General features: G+C 49.9%; 1 protein-coding gene across 2 annotated transcripts; it reads left to right on the plus strand.

Moving 5' to 3' along the window:
• On the plus strand, window positions 1-9,958 carry MTHFR (methylenetetrahydrofolate reductase (NAD(P)H)). Of its 2 annotated transcripts, none has more exons than XM_017832035.1 (12): window positions 1-856; window positions 1,866-2,117; window positions 3,214-3,452; window positions 3,746-3,856; window positions 4,019-4,212; window positions 4,698-4,948; window positions 5,680-5,814; window positions 6,077-6,257; window positions 6,652-6,834; window positions 8,161-8,262; window positions 8,509-8,628; window positions 9,123-9,958. In XM_017832035.1, the coding sequence occupies exons 2-12, from the start codon at window positions 1,876-1,878 to the stop codon at window positions 9,318-9,320; spliced, it is 1,956 nt and encodes a 651-aa protein (XP_017687524.1). In that variant the 5' UTR covers window positions 1-856; window positions 1,866-1,875; the 3' UTR covers window positions 9,321-9,958. The 2 variants fall into 2 exon arrangements, with proteins under 2 accessions (XP_017687524.1, XP_017687526.1); XM_017832037.1 differs by lacking the exon at window positions 1-856 and adding an exon at window positions 2,214-2,270 and having other exon boundaries at window positions 2,027-2,117.
• The last annotated feature ends 79 nt before the right edge of the window (window positions 9,959-10,037 follow it).

A 10,037-nucleotide genomic window follows, 5' to 3' on the forward strand; every position in this document is an offset into this window, starting at 1 on the left:
GAGAGGTGCTTAAGATTGTCTTGTTTTGCTGCTGGCTTTGTTGTTTAGGCTTATCTTGTTTCTCTTTGCAATAACGGCAAGCTTCTGCCAGCAAGTCTGTGATGCATCTGACAGTGAAGAGAGTGGTCCACATGCTGCCTGTAGACAGAATCTAAGCGAACCTTTCTCCTGTCTTTGTGATTCGATATTTCCAGCAAGATAAGGATCTTTTTTCATCCTATAGAGACGTTAATACACAAACCCTTTCCCCTTGTGATGGGTTTTAGTGGGAAGACAGACATCCTTTGATTTGCCTACAGTGCTGTGCCATGCTTGCTAGGAGTGAGATATTAGGAGTTGACAGCATGTGGTTTTGAGCTGCCAGCTTGATCACCAACACATGCTTTGGAATAATTCTCCCAGATTAGTGCACGTGGATGTCAGGCAAAGTCCTCTGAGAGAGCCTGGTCAGGGCTGTGCCTGTGCAGCGGGTAGTTTTTGCTTTACTTGTCAGTAAGTCTGAGCTGCTGCTTTTGCCACAGCTGCTGTGTTGGTACACAAGAGATCTGAGGCTCCCGGTTCCTCTTGGCAGCAGGAGGCCTGCGCTCCTTCCTCACATCTCCTGCCAGCTGGAGAGGTTCCTCAGGTGGTAAAAGCAGACTTTCTCCCAAAGACTTTTGCCTGATTGGCAACTCAAGCATAAAAAGTAGAAGAAAAGTTCAAAGTCCTCTTGGCTGACCTAAAGCCATGACGGAGTTTACATAAGGACAGAGAGCGTGTGCTGGCTCGAGCAACCATTCCCTCCAAAACAGGCTCCAAAGTTACGTAATGCTTGGACAACGTGCTGCTTCCCAGTGATAATTTAAAGTTTTGGCAGGTACCTAAGCAAATAATGCAGATCCCAGTTTTGTGGCAGCTCTTCTGTAACTCTGTGTGCTCGTTACCTCATTTTAAAGGCACAGGATGGAGCATTGTGGGGAGCTAAGTGGAGTTGGGCATCCTAGACCCGCCTGCACCTCTGAGTTGCTGTTTTGCTTTCTGTGAAGCCAGGCAAGCACAGCTGGTGGTGTTGTGCAAGGCAGGGAGAAGAGGATGGTCTCTGCTGACTTTGTTTCCAAGCAGCCACACTTGGTGAGGAAAAGAACAGAGTATCTGCTAAAGAGCTGAGTGGGTGCAGTGGGCTGGCCCAGGGGACTGCTGTCTGTGGAGATGGTGTGTCTTGTGGAAAAGGCCAGTGGCTGGAAATGCAGCTGTCTGATCCAACAAAGAAAACAAAGGCCTGAGTTTTTGGGGGTGGCCTGATCAGAGGGGATTCTGTCCTTTGTTTCTGACTTAGGAATAATTTGTGCATTCTTGTGTCCCTGCCCCATTAGCACTGGCTCTCCTACCTACAGTGTAGAGCAGCACTGACTTTTGGGAACAGACAGAATGGAAATTCTGAGGATGGAGACAGTCCAAGAAGCACCTGATGTAGACAAAAAAAAAAAATCTGCTGGCATGCCCAGCCCAAGGCCATGAGATCACAGAGGCCATCACCTGGTTCACATGGGCATCCTGCCTTGCTGATTTGTAGTCAGGGCAAAAGTGACGTTGACCTGACTCTTTTGAGAGCCAAATTTGACCCAGCAGGCACAGAAGAGCCGCATCAAAGCGGCACAAAGCCAACTGCTGTGTTATTTCTCTCAGCACTATCTAAACACGTGCTTTTTATTGTGTTTTCACTACAGCTTACAGTGAGGGCTAGCAGAAGGGACTCCTTGATGATGATGATGATGAATGTTGGGTCTTGACACGGGCTCATTTAATCATCATCTGCCCACCCCAGCAGTAATTGCTCCATGCTGAGACCCTTGTACTCACCGTGCTCCCTCTGCTCCCCTCCCCAGAGCTCCCACCATGGTCAATGAGACCCAGCAGAGCTGCAGTGCCAGCTCCAGCTCCAGGTCCGATGGCGGCAGCAGCAGCGGGAGCGAGAGCTCCAAGGACAACTCGCGCTGCTCCACCCCGGTGCTCGACGCCGACCGGCACGAGCGGCTGCGCGAGAAGATGCGCCGGCGGCAGGAGGCCGGGGACAAGTGGTTCTCCCTGGAGTTCTTCCCCCCACGTACAGCCAATGCTGCTGTCAACCTCATCTCCAGGTGAGCGCTGCAGGGTGGGAGAGGAGTGTCTGTGGTGGAGGGCTGGGGAATAGCTAATGAGGCAGGCTCTGCCCCATGCTCTGTCTCCCCTTCCAGGTGACGAAGCAGGTAATGGGGCTGTCCTTTCCTGCTGAGGAGGGTAATGGACACCAGGTAACTTGTCTTCCTTGGAGGCCCTGAAGAGTTAAGTGCTGTGTTGGGATTACTGAGGGGCCAGGCTGTCTCCTTGCTCCCACGCTCTGGGAATTTGGAGCAACCCCACTGTCATGCTCTGGGGCTGAAGCACAATGCTGGGGCAGAAAAGTACCTGTTGAAAGCAGAGAATCCTCCTTGAGGGGCTGTGTGCCAAAGTCTCTGGAACAGACTCCCACTTGCTTTCAGAATCATCCAGCTGCTATGGTTTGTGCCTCTGCATTATTGAGGACTAGAGTTTCAGCCTCTGAGATAGGTGTCCCCATCTAAACTTTAAATGAAAAGTGATAGTTCTCAGTGGAGATAGAAGTTCTTCTGGAGCCCCAGGAGCCACCATGTACTCACCTGGAGAAGAGGGTGTTTCATAATTCTCTTTATAACTGCTGTATGCCAATGCCATATGTTAAACAGAAGGGCCTGTTCCAACTCCGAGCAGGAGAGAGACAAGTTAAGTGAGCCCTTGTCTCTTCTCTTAGGCACACTGGGGAACACAACAGAGTTCTGGTCCATCTTTTCATATTTGTGGCCTCTACAGTTCAAGCTGGGAGCAGGGGGTTGCAGCATGGTCTCCCATCTCAAAAGGAATGGGACTTGCACTGCTCTCTAGCAGAAGCCATGTCAGTCTAATAGAACATGCAGGGAGGAAGTGTATTGTACAGAGAACACCTCAGTTGCCTCTTCAAAGAGATTGTAAGCTCTTCCCCAGAGAGCCTTAAAGGATGGCTTTCCTTATTCACACTGGCCACTTGCTTAACTCTTAGTGCAACACTTCTGTGGTCTCCTGCTGCTGTCACCCAAGCTCTCTCTGCCTGTTGCTGACATTCCAGCAGTGAGCAAGATACCCCAGGCCTAGGGAGGGGATTTGCCTACCTGGTGTAGGCTGACACAGCTCTAAAACCCACAGGTTTGACCGCATGGGAGCAGGTGGCCCACTCTTCATTGATGTGACGTGGCACCCCGCAGGGGACCCAGGATCTGACAAGGAAACCTCTTCCATGATTATTGCCAACACTGCAGTCAACTACTGTGGCCTGGAGACCATCCTGCACATGACATGCTGCAACCAGACCAAGGATGACATCACGGGGCATCTGCAGAAGGCCAAGAGGCTTGGGTTGAAGAACATCATGGCACTGCGTGGAGGTGAGTCCTGTGATGTGCAGGGCTCAGCCTGGGCTGCTCTTGTGTTCAATTCCAGGGTAAAAGCAGAGAAATAAGATTTAGAGGCTCCTTCTGCAAGAATTAAATGTTGAGACTGAGCATTTCACCTGAGCCCTTTGTAAGTCCCTCCAGCTCAAGGGCAGACAAAACCAGTCCATGGTTGAAACTGCAGACTTGGGGGTTTCATCTTTGTCTTCCTTTTGATAGCAGGGTTTTACTGAAGATCTGAGTCCAGCAAACAGTTGGAGACAGCTGTGGATTTGTTCTCTTTTCAGATCCTGCTGGTGAGGAATGGGAGGAAGAAGTAGATGGTTTCAACCATGCTGCTGACCTGGTTAAGCACATTCGCAGTGAATTTGATGATTACTTTGACATCTGTGTGGCAGGTAAATGTCTTCCACTGCAGAGTGGGGGGTAGGGTCTGAGACAGGGAAATCAGCTCAGCAGTCCCTCCCTGGATTGCTGTGACAATACAATACTTCCTAATTTCTAGCAACTTGCCCTGACCACCAAGGTTTCATTTTTTTCCACCCCTCTTCCTCCCAAAGGCTACCCCAAGGGTCATCCTGAAGCAGAGAGCTATGAGACAGACCTGAGGCACCTGAAGGAGAAGGTCTTTGCTGGAGCAGACTTCATCATTACACAGCTTTTCTTCCGACCAGAAACCTTTCTCAAGTTCATGAAGGACTGTCAAGCCATTGGCATCACCTGCCCCATTATTCCTGGCATCTTCCCCATACAGGTGAAATCCAGTAATTTGGGTTTGGGGCAGGAATAAGGATCCAGGATGTTAAGTGGTTGTGGGTCAGGGCCTGAGAGAGAGAGGTCTGTAAATATCCTCCACAGAATTTCTGGGAAGTGAGAGTGCTAAACATGTGATAAATCTGTAGGTGGTTTGCTAAATTAAAGAGGCAGGTAATAACAAGCTGAAAAGGTTTTCTGTGCCCATATGGCAAAAAGGGGTATAAAGGACAATGTCACTAGTCCTAACTAAACAGTCCTGAGGTGTTAGTTTTCACTGTCAGCATGCAGGGCTTGGACAAGGACCTAAAAATCACCTAAAGAGACACGACCTGGACTGTGTTACCATCCTGGAGATGGGGCCTGGGAGTAGAATCCAGGAGACCCAGTTCTAAATCTGCCACAAAATTGAGACCAAGTACCTGTGCTACGGGGATGTCAGAAAAAGGCCTTGGAAAAATATAAATCCCCTGCATCCTCCTCCAGGGTTACCACTCCCTGCGCCAGCTGGTGAAGCTCTCCAAGCTGGAGGTGCCTCAGGAGATCAAAGATGTGATTGAACCCATCAAGGACAACGATGCAGCCATCCGGAACTACGGGGTGGAGCTGGCAGTGTCCATGTGCCGGGAGCTGCTGGACAGTGGGATGGTGCATGGGCTCCACTTCTACACCCTCAACCGGGAAGTGGCCACCACTGAAGTCCTGAAGCGCTTGGGCTTATGGAAGGAGGACCCCAGGTGAGCAGAACATACTGGTTTCTGTGAGTTCCACTTTGACATCCATCCAGCCATCCCACCTTCTGAAAGGAAACAAACTCTGCTTTTTTGCCTTTTTTTTTTTTAACTTTTAGCACCTTTCTGCATTTAGAAGTTCGCCCTTCCTGTAGTTCTCCAACAAGATCTGGGAGGAATAGAGGGAACAGCTGAAGGAGGAGTTTGGTTGGTTGGTTTAGTAAAGTAGCTTTAAAAGAGCTGTTCTGGAACTTTAAAAATCCAGACTCTTAGAGCTGCCACTTGGAAGAAATAAATTTCTGATGCCTGTCACAACCCCTCTTACAGGCTGGGTGCTATGTAAGCTCCCACTGTGGATTTCTAGGGTTCTCTGCAGCTGATAAAGGGAATGTGGAATTCTCTCTGAGTCCACAGGCTTCAGCACAGACAAGAGGAAGCAAAGGCAATTCTCAGCTGGTTTTTTTCCTTACAGTAGGTTCCCATAGTGCTTTGCCTTACCTTTTCCAATTTCAGGTGTCAGTGCTGTACTCTTAACATTAAACAGACCCCTACTGAGCATCTTGTAAGGGAACTGCGTGAGAAATACTTTCCATAAAGGAAGAAGAGTTTCTTGTCCTACTTCTTGGCAAGCAGAACTCTTCTCAGCCTCTGTTATTGCTCTCTCCAGGGGAAGGGCCTCCAGGCTCTAGTGGAGAGTCAGCAGAGGAAGTGTGTTAATGTCTGCTCCTCCCATGCAGGCGGCCCCTGCCCTGGGCAGTCAGTGCCCACCCCAAGAGAAGAGTGGAAGATGTTCGGCCCATCTTCTGGGCCTCCAGGCCCAAGAGTTACATCTATAGGACCCAGGAGTGGGATGACTTCCCCAATGGCCGGTGGTAAGTGTCCCCTGCAGTAGGAAAGCCTGGTGCACAGTTGGTCTCTGTTAATGGGTGTCCTGGGCACACTTTGGGCTTCACTGAACAGGTGGCTTCCTAACAAAGTGGCCCCCAGTTGCTCGGATTGAATGGCACCAAGATCTTGAGGTTTTTGGTGAGGTTTTGTTGGATACTTCTCTTCCTGGGTGGCTGCCTCCCTGCACCACCAAATCAGCTCATCTTCCTCAGTGGCCTGTTAAGTCTGTGTCTGCTCCCCTTGCAGGGGTAACTCCTCCTCTCCAGCCTTTGGGGAACTGAAGGACTATTACCTCTTCTACCTGAAGAGCAAGTCTCCCCGGGAGGAGCTTCTGAAGATGTGGGGAGAAGAGCTGACTGGTGAGGAAAGTGTCTTTGAGGTGTTCACGTGTTACATCACTGGAGAACCCAACAGGAATGGGCACAGGGTGAGTGATGGCCCAGGAAGGGAGGGTTGGTGTGGCACAGACAACAGTGCATGTTTCCCCTTGCTCCTGGTACTACATCATTCTTCTAAACAAGAATTGGCACTTCCCTATCCAAAAGGATTTTCTGAGACAGTGTTTGGAAGGGGATCCAGCAGCCAGAGCTAGGGCTCAAAATAAAAGGAAAGCTGCTACAGTATGACAGGACTGGTATCTATAGACTTCAGCAGTCGTTCTTAGTGTTGAGCATATCCTGCCCTGTGAACCAAACCTGGGAGTTCTCTCCTGAAGCAGGTGTGTTTGAGGCCATTAGGGCACTTCTGAGTTCCTTCAGCACCCAGATGGCAATGAAGGGGTTGTTACACCCACTGTGAGCCACCCTTTCTCCCCATGGCAGGTCACATGCATGCCTTGGAACGATGACCCTCTGGCTACTGAGACCAACCTTCTGAAGGACCAGCTGGAGAAGGTCAACAGACGAGGAATCCTGACCATCAACTCCCAGCCAAACATCAATGGCAAACCATCCACAGACCCCATTGTAGGCTGGGGGCCCAGTGGGGGCTATGTTTTCCAAAAGGTACAGTGCTATTCTAGGCTAGGCAGCAAAGAGTTATGACCCTGTTTGGTCTCTGTTAGGTTGGGAGGTCCCAGGCTTTCATCCAGATAATCTTTCTGCCTGCTCCTTATCTTAATGCCTTGTTGGTGAGATGAGGCAAAGCTCCTTTGGTGTCCTAAGAGCCAGGCTATGTCATCTCTGTGGCTGACTTCAGGGCTGTTTCCCCCCACCTCAGATCATGTATTGTTTCTTGTTTCTACTCTCAGCAAGTAATTATTGGTGACTTCTTTCTAGAGCAAGGCTGTGAAGTTTTAGATACATTTTACCTGCTGCATCTGCTCCCATTCAGTGATGCAGAAAGCACTTGGGTCTTTCATAAAATGGGAATCAACGGGGTAGTATCTCTACCACCCAGCTTCTCATGGTGATAACTGGGCATTTATAAATTCCCCTGTCTGTCCTTCACTAAGGCAGAGTTCTCCACAATTACCCTCAGCCCACAGCACTGTGCTGTGCTGTTCACACGACTGCCAGGTTCCTTCCCTGGCCTGCCAGCAGTCCTGCCTCCCACTGTCAGGCATTTCAGGCCCTAGAGCCTTGCCACTAATGGCTGTGATAGGAATCTCCCATCAAGGTAAATGCCAGGCAAGTGGCTCATACTGGGAAACAAAGCAGCCACGTTCAAAAGGGATCCAAACCGCCAAAGCCAGAGACCAGCAGATGGCAAATGCAGTTATGTTTTCAAAGGAAAAGATTCCCCCGAGGTGAGGGAAATCCATCATCTCACACAATAGCCAGGAAATGGGGGGAGGGGAAGCAGTTGTTGGGAGCAGCCAAGCACAGAGCAAGTACAGAATTGGGTTGTATAAGCACACGGGGAGAATTGTGAACAAAAGATGAAGACAGGGAGTGGTGCTTAGGAGAGCCCAGCTGAGACCCCCGAGTTCTGCTCTCACCCTGCTGGGCTGCCTTGGCAAGACACTGCTGTAGAATAGAGGTCAAGCACTCTGGCACAGGCTGCTTCCTGGTGCAGCAGTTGTGGTTACACTGGAGTTCATTCCAGCCTGTCTGCTTGCATGGGTGCAAAACAGGCAGGATGTAGCTTTCCTGAGCTCACTGTTCTGGCCTGTTATATCTGCTCTCCCCAGTTATTTACTTTTTTTCCCCAGCTCTCTTATGAATTTGCTCTGCCCTTTGCTCAACCCTCCTCTGTACTACATGTTTCTGGGGATGAGCCATGCAAGGCAGCCCAGACTCCACAGCTCTGTCCTCGTTTGCCTGTATTTATCTGTCCTGCCATGATTTAAGGCTCTGACTCTCCTCCCCCTTCCCCATCCCTCCCTGCAGGCTTACCTGGAGTTCTTTGCCTCCAGCGAGATCGTCACGGCGCTGCTCAAGGTGCTGAAGAAGTACGAGCTGAGGGTGAACTACCACATTGTCAACGTCAAGGTGGGCTGTGGGGCACAGGACACGTTCCTTTCACCACCTGGGGAGAGAGGCAAATATCCGAGATTCAGCTATCGCTATGAACAAAGCCAGACGTGAGGGCTGATGAAGGGAAGGGAAAGTAAAGCAAGTCAGCTGTGCCGTGCAGCAGCTGTTTGAGTTAACAAGGAGAGGGTAAATGCACTTGTTCCAACTCACTCAGCTCCTCCTCCAGCAGTTGCTTCAAAAAGGTTTTCCTTCCTTTGGCAGGGCCAGAATATCACCAATGCTCCAGATCTGCAACCCAACGCTGTCACCTGGGGCATCTTCCCAGGCAGGGAGATCATCCAGCCTACTGTAGTGGATCCTGTGAGCTTCCTCTACTGGAAGGTGAGTCCTCCCTCCTGCTGGATGCACTACTGTGAAATTCAGTGTCTGGTTAGGTTTTAGTCTGTGACACTTCTCACAGTTGAGGGCTGTTGCAATACTGGCTTGCAGAGGTCCAGGTACTGCTTCTCCTGCTCCCTCTGTGTAAGGAGAACTTTGCTGTGGCAAAAGCTCTTCTCAAACACCAAGTGCACAGTAACTTGGGAACTATCAGTGTCACTGCAGTGGGCCCCAGAGTGCTGGACAGTGGCTCTTCCTCCCCTCTTACACACAGGCAGGGGCAGCACTGAGCCATTCATTGCACTGCAAACCGTGTCTCCTTTCAGCTCTGGGCACGTCCCCCTGACTGGAAAGCATGAGGCTCCTTGCTCAACTCCTGCCATTTTTACTGAGAAGAAGCAAGCCACAGGCTGGCCCAGCCACATGTGACACTGGGTGTCCTAAATTAAGTAACATGAAAATGTTACACAACTGCCAACGCTTTTTTCCCCTGCCAGGACGAAGCCTTTGCCCTGTGGATCGAGCAGTGGGCCAAGCTCTACGAGGAGGAGTCGCCCTCTCGCATGATCATCCAGTACATCCATGACAACTATTACTTGGTCAACCTGGTGGACAACGACTTCCCCCTCGAAAACTGCCTCTGGCAGGTTGTGGATGACACTTTTGAGCTGTTGAACTCTCCAACTCAGCAGTGAAAATCCCTCTTACAATCCCTTACTTCCTCCGTCCATCCACTGAGAAGCAGCAGCAGCAGCTCTTGTGCTGGTGATGGGCAACACACTCCCAAACCCACAGTATGTGCTCTTCTGTCCCCAGCAAAAAGGCTCCCTGAGCCCTTCTCACTGAACAAGAGCCAGAACTACCTGAACCTCTGAGCTGAGGCTCCAGACTGAGCCTGAAGGCCAGCTCTGCGGGATGAAGAGCTGCTAATGGCCGTGTTGATTACAAGAACAGAGAACTCTTGTGCATCAGTGTGATAAAACTCCATGGGATTCTGGTAACTTTCCCATGACAGAAATGCTGCCTTGGGGGCAGAAACACTCCTGTCAGCTGTGCCTATGTAAGGGGATTATTTCAGCTGTTACCAACCCGGAAAAGAAGGTCAAATTGCTTTTATATTGCACTCCTAAAATGTATTTCTTCATAATTGCTCATATCAGGCTATTTTGCACTCACTCCAGAAGAAGGTTCAATATTTCTCCTTAACTTTTCTCCTTTTATTGTATTTCCTGTTTTCTTTTTAATAGGACTATGTGAATTTCAATTCTGGATTAAGCTACTTAGGAATCACACTATTCCTTCAATTATGTATAATAAATTACGTGAGTACAAATGTCCCTTGTCCTAGGCTATACTCTGGCAGAGACTCATGTTGTTTGCTAACTAGTCAGCGTGGCACAAGGGAAAATTTT

The sequence above is a fragment of the Lepidothrix coronata genome, unplaced genomic scaffold (genome assembly GCF_001604755.1).
Source record: "Lepidothrix coronata isolate B3197 unplaced genomic scaffold, Lepidothrix_coronata-1.0 Scaffold198, whole genome shotgun sequence".
Lineage (NCBI taxonomy): Eukaryota > Metazoa > Chordata > Aves > Passeriformes > Pipridae > Lepidothrix > Lepidothrix coronata.

Coding starts and splice junctions, on each gene's coding strand:
- MTHFR (XM_017832035.1), top strand. CDS start 1,876: ATGGTCAATGAGACCCAGCAGAGCTGCAGTGCCAGCTCCAGCTCCAGG. Junction 6,258..6,651: donor CCAACAGGAATGGGCACAGG/GTGAGTGATGGC, acceptor TCCCCATGGCAG/GTCACATGCATGCCTTGGAA. Junction 8,629..9,122: donor TGAGCTTCCTCTACTGGAAG/GTGAGTCCTCCC, acceptor TTCCCCTGCCAG/GACGAAGCCTTTGCCCTGTG.